Genomic DNA, 13,311 nt, shown 5'->3' with positions numbered 1-13,311 from the left:
TTAATACAATATAAATATAGGACAAAACAGGCATCACGACAAGAGAGACAACACAACACTACATAAAGAGAGACCTAAGACAACAACATAACAAGGCAGCGAAACATGACAACGCAGCAATGGTAGCAACACAACATTACAACAACGTGGTAGGAACACAACATGGTAGCAGCACAAAAACATGGTACAAACATTATTGGGCACAGACAACAGCACCAAGGTCAAGAAGGTAGAGACAACAATACAAAGAATCGACAACTGTCAGTAAGAGTGTCCATGATTGAGTCTTTGGGCATAATCTCTAATATGCATGGCAGAAAAACATAAAACTGATTGAAGATGGTTTGAATGAATTATCACCTTAAATAGCACTGTCCATTTCTTTGTATTGGGCTTTGAAGCAACATCCACAACAACCATATTTTACACTGTTTCAATCTGCCATTCAAGTTCTTTCTTCAAATGTATCATCACAGTGAGGTGAGTTTTAAAAGTATGATAGGCCTACTGTTTTGATGATAACTGTTTGTTGTGATTTTCAATGGCATTTGCATTGATGTCAGAGTGGTTAGAGGGACAACAGAGCCCCGAGGACCAGGCCATTAGAACCTGATTGTGGTAGTTAGCAAGTTGGGTATTACAAAGGCATGTCCAGAGTGCATAAAATGAGATTATCATGACTCAATGGCCACGTGGAATTTTACTGCAGTCATCGGTAATACTGTCACTGTAACAGCCCTAGCCGTGCATTATCATGCTGAAACATGAGTTGATGGCGGGAGATGAATGGCACGACATTCATAAAATGCATTCAATAAAATGCAATGGTGTTCCTTGTCTGTCACTTATGCCTGCACATACCATAACCCCACTGCCACCATAGGGCACTCTGTTGACATCAGAAAACTGCTCACCCACACAACGCCATACACGTGGTCTGCGGTTGTGAGGCCGGTTGGACATACTGACAAATTCTTTAAAACGACGTTGGAGGCAGCTTAGGGTCGAGAAATGAACATTCAATTCTCTGGCAACAGCTATAGTGGGCATTCCTGCAGTCAGCATGCCAATTGCACGCTCCCTCAAACCTGAGACATCTGTGGCATTGTGTTGTGTGACAAATATGCACATCTTATTGCCCCCAGCACAATGTGCACCTGTGTAATGATCATGTTGTTTAATTAGCTTCTTGATATGCCATTCCTGTCAGGTTCCTGTCAGGGGGATGAAATGCTCACTAATAGGAATGTAAACAAATTTGTGCACAGAATTTGAGAGAAATAAGCTTTTTGTGCGTACAGAACATTTCTGGGATCTTAATTTCAGCTCATGAAACATGGGACCAACACTTTACATGTTGCGTTTATATTTTTGCTCAGTGTATATCACATCCCATTGGGTACAGACGTCAATTCAACGTCTATTCCACGTTGGTTCAACATAATTTCATTTAATTGATGTGGAAATTATGTTGATTCAGCCCAGTGGGAAAGAAAGGAGTGGTTTGTGACACACAAGCACAACCGTGGGTTAATGCTGGATCTAATTGAATCAAGCCCCTAATTGTAGAAAGAAGATAAAACGGACTGGAGTACAGCAGAGTCTGCATGGAACCTAGTGATGCGTTGCCACTCATCAAATCAAATCAGGGGGCGGAGCTAGCATGTTGGAGTGAACGGCTGTGCGTGAGAGGCTCCTGCAACTTTTTTGCGAAATAATCTAATTTAACCTACTTTATGGCACTTTTTACAACAAACGTTTCTTTCTAATACAAGATTGTAACTTTTTATATGAAAATGCCGAGTAATAAGCGACCAAAGGACAATAAATCGACAGCGGAGGCCTACTCCCCACTAAACAACGAGACAGACATGGCGGGAGGCACATGCAACAACGTGACACTTACAGAACATACCCGGGCTCTGGGGGAGCTACGTGTTGCTATAGCTGAGGATCTTAAGGCCACTATTGCTGAGCTGGACACCAAAATCGAGAGCGTCATTCGAACGGTCGCTTCGCATGGCCAGAGTATTGTGGACCTTGAGAAAGCTTCTGAATTCAACGCTGATAGGATCGACGAGTTAGAGAAGCTATGCACGTCATTGCAGGATACTGTGCAGAGGCTTTCTGTGAAAGTGGTGGACCTGGAGGGCCGATCCAGACGTAATAACCTTCGCGTTGTTGGTCTGGCAGAGGGGATAGAGGCGGGCTCTCGCCCTACCAACTTCTTCGCCAAGCTATTGAAGGATGCAATGGGATCGGATGTTTTGGATTCGGATCCCCAGCTGGACCGCGCACATCGCTCCCTTGTCCCAGTGCCTGGACCGGGCCAACGTCCTCACCCAGTAATAATCTGTTGTCACAGTTTCAAGACCAAGGATCTTATCCTGCGTGAAGCTCGAATGAGGGGCAACCTGTCACATAAAGGGCATCCATTCCGTGTCTATGAGGATTATGCGCCCGATGTGGCAAAGCATCGCGCCGACTACAGAGATGTCATGACCAAACTCTACAAACTCCATCTTCGCCCAGCCTTACTCTTCCCTGCAAGACTAAGAATTACCCCGCCTTCCGGTGAGAAGATTTGGCTCTCCTCGGTTTTGGACGCAGAGAAGTTTATCCGGGGATATACACCAATCCCCGTACAGGTTAGAGTGCCTTGTTATTGCGTGTCAGGGTCTGTTCATGGACTCGAATCCATACTATACCATATTGGGTTAAAACGTATTAAACGGGCTCAACAAGGGCTACCGAGCATGTAAGACGCTGAGCAGACCAATGGATGGCGGTCAGAGCTCTCATTTAACGTTAAATACACTTTCATCCCGGCTGTGCTCAGCGATGCATATTTTTACTTCCAGGTTTGATCACTGACACCTTCGGACGGATATACTTATATTCCCCCACTTTTGTTTTGTTTCGTTATTTATTTTACAATCCTTACATCACTCTTACTACCATACCATTTATTTATTGCTTGCAGGGGACTGGGGGTGATGGTTGGGAGGGGGCAGACGCCTGGTTAGCAAGTTGATGTTTTGTGCCGTTCTGCCTTTGTCTGGCCGTGGGCCTCTCTCCCGACTAGAGTCCCACCAGCCCTCTGTAGTGCTTATGTATGTGTAGGTGTGCGTAAATATAATTACTATTTGTACTTTATTACTATTTTCTCTTAGCATTTTAGTATTATGTATGTGTATATTTTAAATCAGTGTAGATTGTTATTCTGGGGTATGAATGTTTGTATGTGTATGTGTGCATATGGATGTATATACATATTCTTTAAATATATATTTTTATATATGATTTTTTTGTGTGGGTTTGTATACATACATGTATATGTATGGATGTGTGTGTATGTATGTATATATATGTATATATAGGTATGTATGTATATATGTGTGTGTGTGTGTATATGTGTGTATATGTGTGTATGTATGTGTATGTGTATATATATATATATGTATGTGTGTATGTATGTGTATATATGTATATATATATATGGTATATATGGTATATATTTTTATTTCTTTCTTATTAAACATGTTTTTTTTATGGGGGAACGTTTAATTTAACAAATCCTTGTTCCGATCTCCTGACCCACAGTATGTAAAGGTACGGCTGACTAGGTCGGTTGCGGATGGTTTATTTTTTGACCGGCAGTGCTTAGCAATATTATCTTGAGGCTATATCTTGCTTATCTCTGGGATTGACCCAGGATGACGCTTAAATGCGCAATATGTTTAAGTTGCAACTTATTCGGTTTAGGTTTATTAGATGCTAACTGAACACTTAACTCGCGGGAGCCTCCTCAGTTCATATGTTAGTAGAAGTTCTAGGATAGTGAGAGGTGAACGTATAGTTGGGATTTTATTTTTGTTTTACCTCTTGTTCGAGGTCGCGCCGTGCTTTTTTGGCATCGGCCAGACAATGTGTTTATTATTTTTATTTTTCCTTTTTTTTCTCTCCTGTTTGTACATGCCTGTTAAATGTGGGTTGATGGGGGGGGTAAGTGTTGGGGAAATTAGGGGAACAGGGTGGGAAGTAAAGGTGCTTGCAGGGGGAGGGGTGGGTTGGATACTGCTCGGGTGTAGGTGCTACATATGCTGATCGTGATGGTTTGGTGCGCTTTCTTACCTTTTTATCAAGTTACATGGTATGCAGGCCACCATAGGAACTACAAACGAGAGGAGGGCGGGGCTTACATTCACTTCCTGGAATGTCAAGGGTTTAAACGAACCAATTAAGAGGGGCAAGGTCCTAGCCCACTTGAAAGCACTCTCGTCTGATATTATATTTTTGCAAGAAACCCATCTGAAGAATAACTCTCATAGCAGACTTAAGTGTAGGTGGGTGGGGCAAGTGTATCACTCTAACTTCTCTGCCAAAACGAGAGGCACAGCGATTCTGGTACGGAAAGGAATTCCCTTTCTACATAAAACCACTATTGCGGATAAAGAGGGTCGGTATGTGATCGCAATAGGAGAAATCCACTCTACCTCAGTAACTCTACTAAATATCTATGGGCCAAACATTGACAACCCCTCTTTTTTCAAAAGAGTCCTTGCCCTGATTCCAGATATCTCCCATACTAACCTGGTCATTGGAGGGGACCTTAACTGTGTGCTAGACCAATATTTGGATAGATCCTCTACCCGGCGAACCCCTACCTCCTATTCAAGCGAATTCTTGAATACCTACATAAAAATTCTAACTTATTTGATATATGGAGGATCGCTAACCCTACGGGTAGGGAATACTCCTTTTACTCTCATGTTCACAAGGTTTACACTCGAATTGACTACTTTTTGTTGGATGCTAGACTACTCCCCTATACCTGTAATGTGAGGTATCATGATATTATAATCTCGGACCACAGTCCACTCACCTTCTCCCTGAGATTGGGTAACATTGTACCAAACGAGAAGGTCTGGAGGTTGAATCCTCAGCTCCTCACAGAACCAACATTCTGTGAATATCTTAAAGACCAAATTAAATTTTTCTTTGATACCAACAACAACACAGAGACCTCCCCAGCATTATTGTGGGAAACACTGAAGGCTTATCTGAGAGGCTGTATCATCTCCTTTCAGGCTGCCAGGAGTAGGCAAAACAGAGGAAAACTGGAAGAACTAGAGGGACAAATTCACTTACTGGATAGGGAGAATGCTAGCCACCCATCTATGGAGAAACATAAAAAAATTACCTCTTTAAAATTTGAATATAATCAGATTCTCTCAGCTAAAATTTCTAAATCTTTTCTCTATGCCAAGCAAAAATATTTTGAGTTTGGTGACAAACCACACAAATTACTCACCAGACAACTTCGAAAAAATGTGAGTGACCGAATGATTCACAGGGTTAAATCTGCATCTGGGGAATTACTCTCTTCCCCCAAAGACATCAATGACAGATTCCGGCAGTTTTATGGGACTCTATATACATCTAAAGCGGATCCTAACCCCTTAATTATGCAAACATTTTTGGAGGACTGTAATCTTCCTGCCCTGAACCAGGAAGATTCTAACTTCCTGAATAAGGAAATATCTCTTGATGAAATCCGAGAAACAATTAAATCTCTAAAGAGTGGCAAGACCCCGGGCCCAGATGGATACCCTGGTGAATTCTATAAAACATTCAGCAACATGCTCTCCCCTATCTGCACAAAATGTTGATTCAGGCCAATGAGGATGGAGCTCTCCCTTCTACTTTGGACGAAGCGTTCATTACAGTTATACATAAGAAGGGTAAAGATCCAGAAGAGGTAGGGTCATACAGACCAATATCTCTCCTTAATACAGACCAAAAGATTTGAGCAAAAACTCTGGCTAACAGGCTTAGCACTTTAATTGGCAAATTGGTCCATTCGGATCAGACCGGCTTTATCCCTAACAGAAACTCATTCTTCAATCTCAGGCGCCTCTTCAATATTATGTATTCTCAGAGGTTACCCAACGTGGACCTTGCCGTCATATCTCTTGACGCCGAAAAGGCCTTTGACCAAGTTGAGTGGCCCTATCTATTCAAGGTCCTACAGAAATGTAATATTGGAGATAGGTTCATAAATTGGATCCAGCTTTTATATAGGAACCCCTGTGCCAGAATACTCACTAACCAATCATTGTCGCCCCGATTTAACCTCAACAGGGGGACAAGGCAGGGTTGTGCGCTTTCGCCTATGCTCTTCGCCCTAATTATCGAACCGCTCGCTCAGACGATTAGATCTCATGCAGCAATACACGGCTACAATACTAAAGATACTCTAAATAAGATCTCCCTATACGCAGATGACATCCTCCTCTATGTAACAGAACCCCAGGCTAGTATCCCAGCTATTCTTGATGTGATCAATTTGTTTGGTACCTTCTCGGGATACAGAATAAATTGGAACAAGAGTGAATTAATGCCCATACGGTCGCAAAATACCTCCTGGCTAGAACATCTCCCATTTAAGTTATCTTCAGAAAAGTTTACCTACCTAGGAATTGTAGTTACCAAACAATACTCCTTACTATTTAAAGAGAATTTCCCCTCTCTGATACAAAAACTCAAAGCAAACATACTATTTTGGAGAACTCTCCCAATTTCTCTGCTCGGAAGAATTAATGCCATTAAAATGGTCTTCCTCCCAGAACTGCTCTACCTATATCAGAACATCCCAGTATTCATACCTAAATCCTTTCATAAACAACTGGACTCAATTATCAATCCTTTTATCTGGGATTATAAAACACACAGGATAGGTAAAAAACACCTCTGTAAATCCAAGATGGAAGGAGGATTGTCTCTCCCAAATTTTATATTTTATTACTGGGCCGCTAACCTCCGCATTGTTACGTTTCTGTTGGATGACGTACTCCCGGCATCCAGCTGGCTTAGTATGGAGCGTGAGGAGTGTCACCCCTTCTCTATTGGCGCTGTGATTTTGTCGCCTGTCAATCTGGAGATGTCACTTTATTGTAACAATCCTATAATACATAGCACAGTCCGAATCTGGGAGCAAATTAAAGTCCACTTTGAGCTCAGACCAATGTCATTCATGCTCCCTGTCGCCAGGAATCCCTCCTTTGCCCCTTCTAACCTTGATAACACCTTTGAGAGTTGGGGATAAGTACCATAGGGGATTTATACATAGAAGGGACCTTTGCTTCCTTTGAGCTGCTGAGGGAAACTTAGAATCTTCCCAGAAGTAATTTTTTCAGATACCTACAAATTAGAGACTACGTTAGGAAACACCTCCCAACATTTGGGAATGCTAAACCTTCCATGTTTGACGGATGCATAAAGATATGCCCCACCTCAGATAAACTGATATCGCGTCTATATGATGCTTTTCAATCTGTTAGCACACCTTCTACTGATGCCATCAAGGCAAAATGGGAGGAAGAACTAGGGACTGACATCTCAGTGGCAGACTGGGAAGAGAGCTTGGAGTATATCCACACATGCTCCATTAATTCCAGACATCGTCTCATACAATTCAAGGTATTACACAGATTACACTATTCCAAAACTAAACTGCATAGGATATTTCCTGACACATCCCCTACATGTGATAAATGTCAGGCTACGCAGGGTACACTACTCCACTGCTTTGCCCTATGCTCTAGCTTGCATGGTTATTGGTGTGGAATTTTTAGGATCCTCTCTGAAGTTTTGGAGACTTCAATAGATACAGACCCGCTTCTGATAATCCTGGGAGTATCTGAGTCCCTAAACGGATTAACCAACCCCCAAAAACAACTAATCTCGTATGGTCTCATCTCGGCAAAAAAACTAATCTTGTTGTTTTGGAAAAGGAGGGAAGCGCCCTCTACCAAATTATGGCTCAGTGAATTGGCAAACACTGTACACTTAGAAAGAATTAGATATATTCTGAACAATAAATTTTCAACATTTGATAAAATCTGGCAGCCTTTCCTCTCCTACTTGGACGAGTCGGCGCTGTGAATTTGTACTTATTAACACACTCTCAATTGTAATATTTTAATCTACCTTTGGGCAGCGTGTGCTGGCCCTACCACCCGAGCAGTTGGGAGGGGGGATAGGGGATGGGGAGGGGGGTAGGGGGACATCTTCCCTCTTTCTTTCTATGTGTCCTTGTTTTGTATGTCGTGTTTTGTATTATTTGTTCTGCACCCAGAACTCTGGGTCTTGTTGTTCCTGTATGCTCTTTTATGTTTAGATAAGAATTGTATACCTGTCATGTATACCTATACACCATTTTTGTGTGTGTTTAATAAAAATATTTGAAACGGAAAAAAAAGACCAAAAAAAAAGACCAAAAAAATCAAATCAAATTTATTTATATAGCCCTTCGTACATCAGCTGATTTCTCAAAGTGCTGTACAGAAACCCAGCCTAAAACCCCAAACAGCAAGCAATGCAGGTGTAGAAGCACGGTGGCTAGGAAAAACTCCCTAGAAAGGCCAAAACCTAGGAAGAAACCAGGCTATGTGGGGTGGTCAGTCCTCTTCTGGCTGTGCCGGGTGGAGATTATAACAGAACATGGCCAAGATGTTCAAATGTTCATAAATGACCAGCATGGTCGTATAATAATAAGGCAGAACAGTTGAAACTGGAGCAGCAGCACGGTCAGGTGGACTGGGGACAGCAAGGAGTCATCATGTCAGGTAGTCCTGGGGCATGGTCCTAGGGCTCAGGTCCTCCGAGAGAGAGAAAGGAAGAGAGAATTAGAGAGAGCATATGTGGGGTGGCCAGTCCTCTTCTGGCTGTGCCGGGTGGAGATTATAACAGAACATGGCCAAGATGTTCAAATGTTCATAAATGACCAGCATGGTCGAATAATAATAAGGCAGAACAGTTGAAACTGGAGCAGCAGCACGGCCAGGTGGACTGGGGACAGCAAGGAGTCATCATGTCAGGTAGTCCTGGGGCATGGTCCTAGGGCTCAGGTCCTCCGAGAGAGAGAGAGAGAGCGAGAGAGAGCGAGAGAGCGAGAGAGCGAGAGAGAGAGAGAAAGAGAGAACGCACACTTAGATTCACACAGGACACCGAATAGGACAGGAGAGGTACTCCAGATATAACAAACTGACCCTAGCCCCCCGACACATTAACTACTGCAGCATAAATACTGGAGGCTGAGACTCATCAAACCAATGAAGGTTTTTGCATGGGTGGAGTTGGCTGGCAGCAGACTGGGCTGTAGGTGAAGCAGGCCAGGTACTGGTGGCCGCAGGCTTGGCACTGGATGAATCATGTTGGACTCTAGTGGGAGTGGGGCTGGCAGCAGAGAAGTCAGCAGTGGGGGTGGTGAAGTCATCCAGAAGACTGCGAACTGTGTTGGCTGTGGTTAATATCAGCATTGCAGTATAATTCATGTTTTTAATCTGATAGTCCAAGAGAAAGTCGGAGAAGGTTGGCTAGCTAGCTAGCTACAGTCCTGTCTCGATCGTGCACTGTCTGGACGTCGCTCTTTTTTTCCCAAGTGGTTGAAAGAGTCATCCAATAGCGTCGCACCCCTCCATTGTTCGAAATATGGAGTGGTGTGAGGCTGTGTCCTTCTTCCAAAGAATGAGAAGCTATACATGGTTGGCTTTTGAAACATGGACATGGAGATGGTGATTGGACATGGTTGACAGCCTAATGTGAGTTAAAATAGCGCCACCCGCGGCCCCGGGTTCCATTTTTACAGTCTTTGGTATGACTCGGCCAGGAATCAAACTCCCAGTCTCAGGGTGGACACTCTAACCACAAGGCCACTGAGTAGGTATAGCCTGGTATATCCTCGACCACCGAAACAAGGTCAAGACCTTTTAGACTGGAGTGCGTAGCCTTTGACACATAGCCTTGACCTGGTCCATTAATCTAAATGTTCATTGCCAGACTCTTAAGGTTCTATTATATATTCTCTGGGCCTTTTAAAAAACACCTCAAACTTTATTAGAAATGGTGTCCTGATTTGTAGTTTGTTATTCAGTAGTTTGGGCTATTTGTAATGTTGTTAGCATTATGGAAACGCTAAACCTTTTTTTCAAGTAATAATATGTAGGCTCATAACCACTCTCCATTCTGGATAACACTTTCTTGAATCATACATGCACACAGTGCATTTATTGCAAGATTTTTACACTCTCTAGGGAATAGGGAGTCATTTGAGACACAGACTTTTAAGTTGCCCTTCTCCTCTCTCCAGGTATCAGAAGCTGCTTCCCTTGCTGAGCTTCGCACTGCAGTCCACCGACAACTCCCACTCCATGGTGGGTAAGCTGTCTCGCCGCATTTTTCTGAGTGCCGCACGCATGGTGGCCCGCGTGCCGCATGTCTTCGTCAAACTCCTGGACATGCTTAGCATCATCAGCTCCACGCACTACGCCCGCATGCGCCGCCGCTTGCTCGCCATCGCCGAGGAGATGGACATCCTGGACGCCCTCAATCTGAGCCTGGAGATCATGGAGTACAGCCCTAGTGATGCACATGAACTGGTCAGCGCCGCCTTCCTGAAGCCCTCCGCACCTCAGAACTCGCCCAACATGACAGAGAGCAACACACCAACGCATACGATTCAGCTAGCCAGTGGAAAGGGAGGGAGAGGTTGCTTTGGCAAGGTAGAGGCAAGTCCTGAGGATATAACTGAGAAGTTAGCGGCCATTTCGACTAGTACCTGGCATGCCGATATGGCAGCTTCCGCTTGCAGTGGGGCCCATGCCGGGCACCCAAAGCTCCCTGTTCGGGCACGTAACTGCCTCCTCAGCCAGTTTCTGAACTCCTCCTCTTCCAGCCAAGCCCCTAGCCTCCCCTCGCGCTCCACCTCCTTCCCGGGCCCTGACAGCAATCCCAAACCCCGACCCCAGAGTTTCGTCCCCAGCAAGCTGGCATCTTCTGCCTCCTCCTGCTCCCCTGGCGCCCAGCGCATGTTCCACCAGCAGAAGCCCTGTAGCAGCAAGGACCCTGAGAAGCAGCTCCCCTCCCCCTGCTTCACCCAGGAGCGACACGTCCCCTCCAGCCAGATCCACAGACCAAAGCCCTCCCGATCCACCACCCCCGAGGGGCCCAAGGTCCTCTGCACCCCGCCCACCCCAAGAGTCTCTAAGCTGGACCTCCAGTGGGAGTCGACCAGCCTTTCTACTAGCACCTCCGGAGGCGAAGGCCTCTCCACAGGGGGCCACATGGGGGGAGCCACCACCCTTATCACCAGCGAGGACAGCTGCTTCACCCTTGTGGAGGAGAAGTTCTGCGCCTTGAACGCCTCAGGCGAGCTCAATTCCTCCATAGAAGACCTCTTGGAAACCTCAATATCGGCAGCCGGCGATGCCACCACCGTCACCTTCCAGTCGGAGGTGGCCGTGCTATCGCCAGAGCAGGTTGGGGACATGCCAGGGGGTGGGGGGGCTGTGGGGACGTACAGTGAGGACGTGACGCAGCACCAGAAGTGCAAGGAGAAGATGGAGGCGGAGGAGGAAGAGGCGCTGGCCGTGGTCATGGCCATGTCAGAGTCACAGGATGCACTGCCCGTCATCCCCCAGCTACAGGTGGACAAGGACCAGGACTGCATCATCGTCCAGGCAGATGTGAGTTAATTAAATCACCCTCAGTTACTTACGAACCTATAAGACACAGATTTTGTGTAAAACTGGACAAAAAAAATCATTTGAACTGAGAATCTTCCTTTAGCTTGCTTCTTAGTTCAGGTCCGGCAAATTAACCAATAAAGGTTTAGACTCCATAAAAATGTAGGGAACATTGAACATTGTTACACCAAAGCTCACCAAAGCTCATGGACTTCATCTGAAACACATCATACATATCAATCTGTTGACTGCTAAACCATATTATAAACCGGTTAGTTTGGGTCCTGGATGCTGATTGGTTGAAACAGCATTTTCCGCCTTGTGTATATCAGACAATATACCACGGGTATGAGACAAAAATACTTGCTTACTGTTTTATTTAGGTTGGTAACCAGTTTATAATAGCAATAAGGCACCTCGGGTTGTGGTGTATGGCCAATATACAACAAGCCTTATTGCTTAAATGATTTACAAATGATTTACAAATCATTACAAAAATGATTTACAAATAGTATCCCCCACCAGCTCTCCAGAAAAGCCCAAAAAGTCTAACATGTAGCATGTACAGGTAACATCTAAAATAATGGAAACGCTTTAGTAAATGATGGATACAAAGTATATTGAAAGCAGATGCTTCCACACAGGTGTGGTTCTTGAGTAAATTAAACAATTAACATCCCATCATGCTTATGGTCATAGATAAAAATGCTGGGCAGGCCATTATTTTGGCTACCATGGCTATGCCTCCATAGGATGACAATGGGCACAAGTGGTAATTGAATAGTTTGATTAGCATGAAAACGATATAAACAATAAGCCATGACTGAAAAATATTGGTTGTTTACAAAATTGAAGAACCATTAAAATAGATAGAAAACTCAGGTCCTGGTTTCGAGGTCAGTAGTAACCAGTGCTGTGGGAGGTTTGGACCTATCACCAGGAGCAGTGGGCAAATGTTATACTGCTACTTGTGGGCCCGTGAAAAGGTTCAACGAAATTGTGTGAGGGGTAGGAATGGGTGGATTTCTCCATCCCCTTCTCCGGCCGTTGTATTTGACAGTTTTCAGTCCCTGGAGAAAACACGTTGTGCTATCCAGAAGCACGAGTACATGACATCAATAATCTGCTCCCTAACATTATAAACCTGCATCAGGACATCAATAATCTGCTCCCTAACATTATAAACCTGCATCAGGACATCAAAAAGCTGCTCCATAACATTATAAACCTGCATCAGGACATCAATAATCTGCTCCCTAACATTATAAACCTGCATCAGGACATCAATAAACTGCTCCCAAACATTATAAACCTGCATCAGGACATCAATAAGCTCCTCCCTAACATTATAAACCTGCATCAGGACATCAATAAGCTGCTCCCAAACATTATAAACCAGCATCAGAACATCAATAATCTGCTCCCTAACATTATAAACCAGCACCAGGACATCAATAAACTGCTCCATAACATTATAAACCAGCATCAGGACATCAATAAGCTGCTCCCTAACATTATAAACCTGCGTCAGGACATAAATAAGCTGCTCCCTAACATTAGAAACCTGCATCAGGACATCAATAAGATGCTCCCTAACATTATAAACCTGCATCAGGACATCAATAACCTGCTACCAAACATTATAAACCTGCATCAGGACATCAATAAGCTCCTCCCAAACATTATAAACCTGCATTAGGACATCCATTACCTGGCACCAAACATTAAAAACCTGCATCAGGACATCAATAACCTGCTCCCTAACATTATAAACCTGCATCAG

At 44.2% G+C, this 13,311-nt stretch overlaps 1 protein-coding gene across 2 annotated transcripts in view; it reads left to right on the top strand.

Annotated features, from left to right (window-relative positions):
• LOC112230734 (mitogen-activated protein kinase kinase kinase 1) overlaps window positions 1–13,311 on the top strand; it is a 166,685-nt gene that overhangs the window by 99,691 nt on the left and 53,683 nt on the right. For both annotated transcript variants that reach the window (XM_024396986.2, XM_024396985.2), the window contains exon 14: window positions 10,154–11,528. In XM_024396986.2, the coding sequence (XP_024252754.1) occupies window positions 10,154–11,528 (1,375 nt within the window). The remainder of the gene's footprint in view (window positions 1–10,153; window positions 11,529–13,311) is intronic.

The sequence above is a fragment of the Oncorhynchus tshawytscha genome, linkage group LG33 (assembly GCF_018296145.1).
Source record: "Oncorhynchus tshawytscha isolate Ot180627B linkage group LG33, Otsh_v2.0, whole genome shotgun sequence".
NCBI classification, from domain to species: domain Eukaryota; kingdom Metazoa; phylum Chordata; class Actinopteri; order Salmoniformes; family Salmonidae; genus Oncorhynchus; species Oncorhynchus tshawytscha.
The sequence above is the reverse complement of the archived record's forward strand: the minus strand, read 5'-3'. Positions and strand labels throughout refer to the sequence as shown.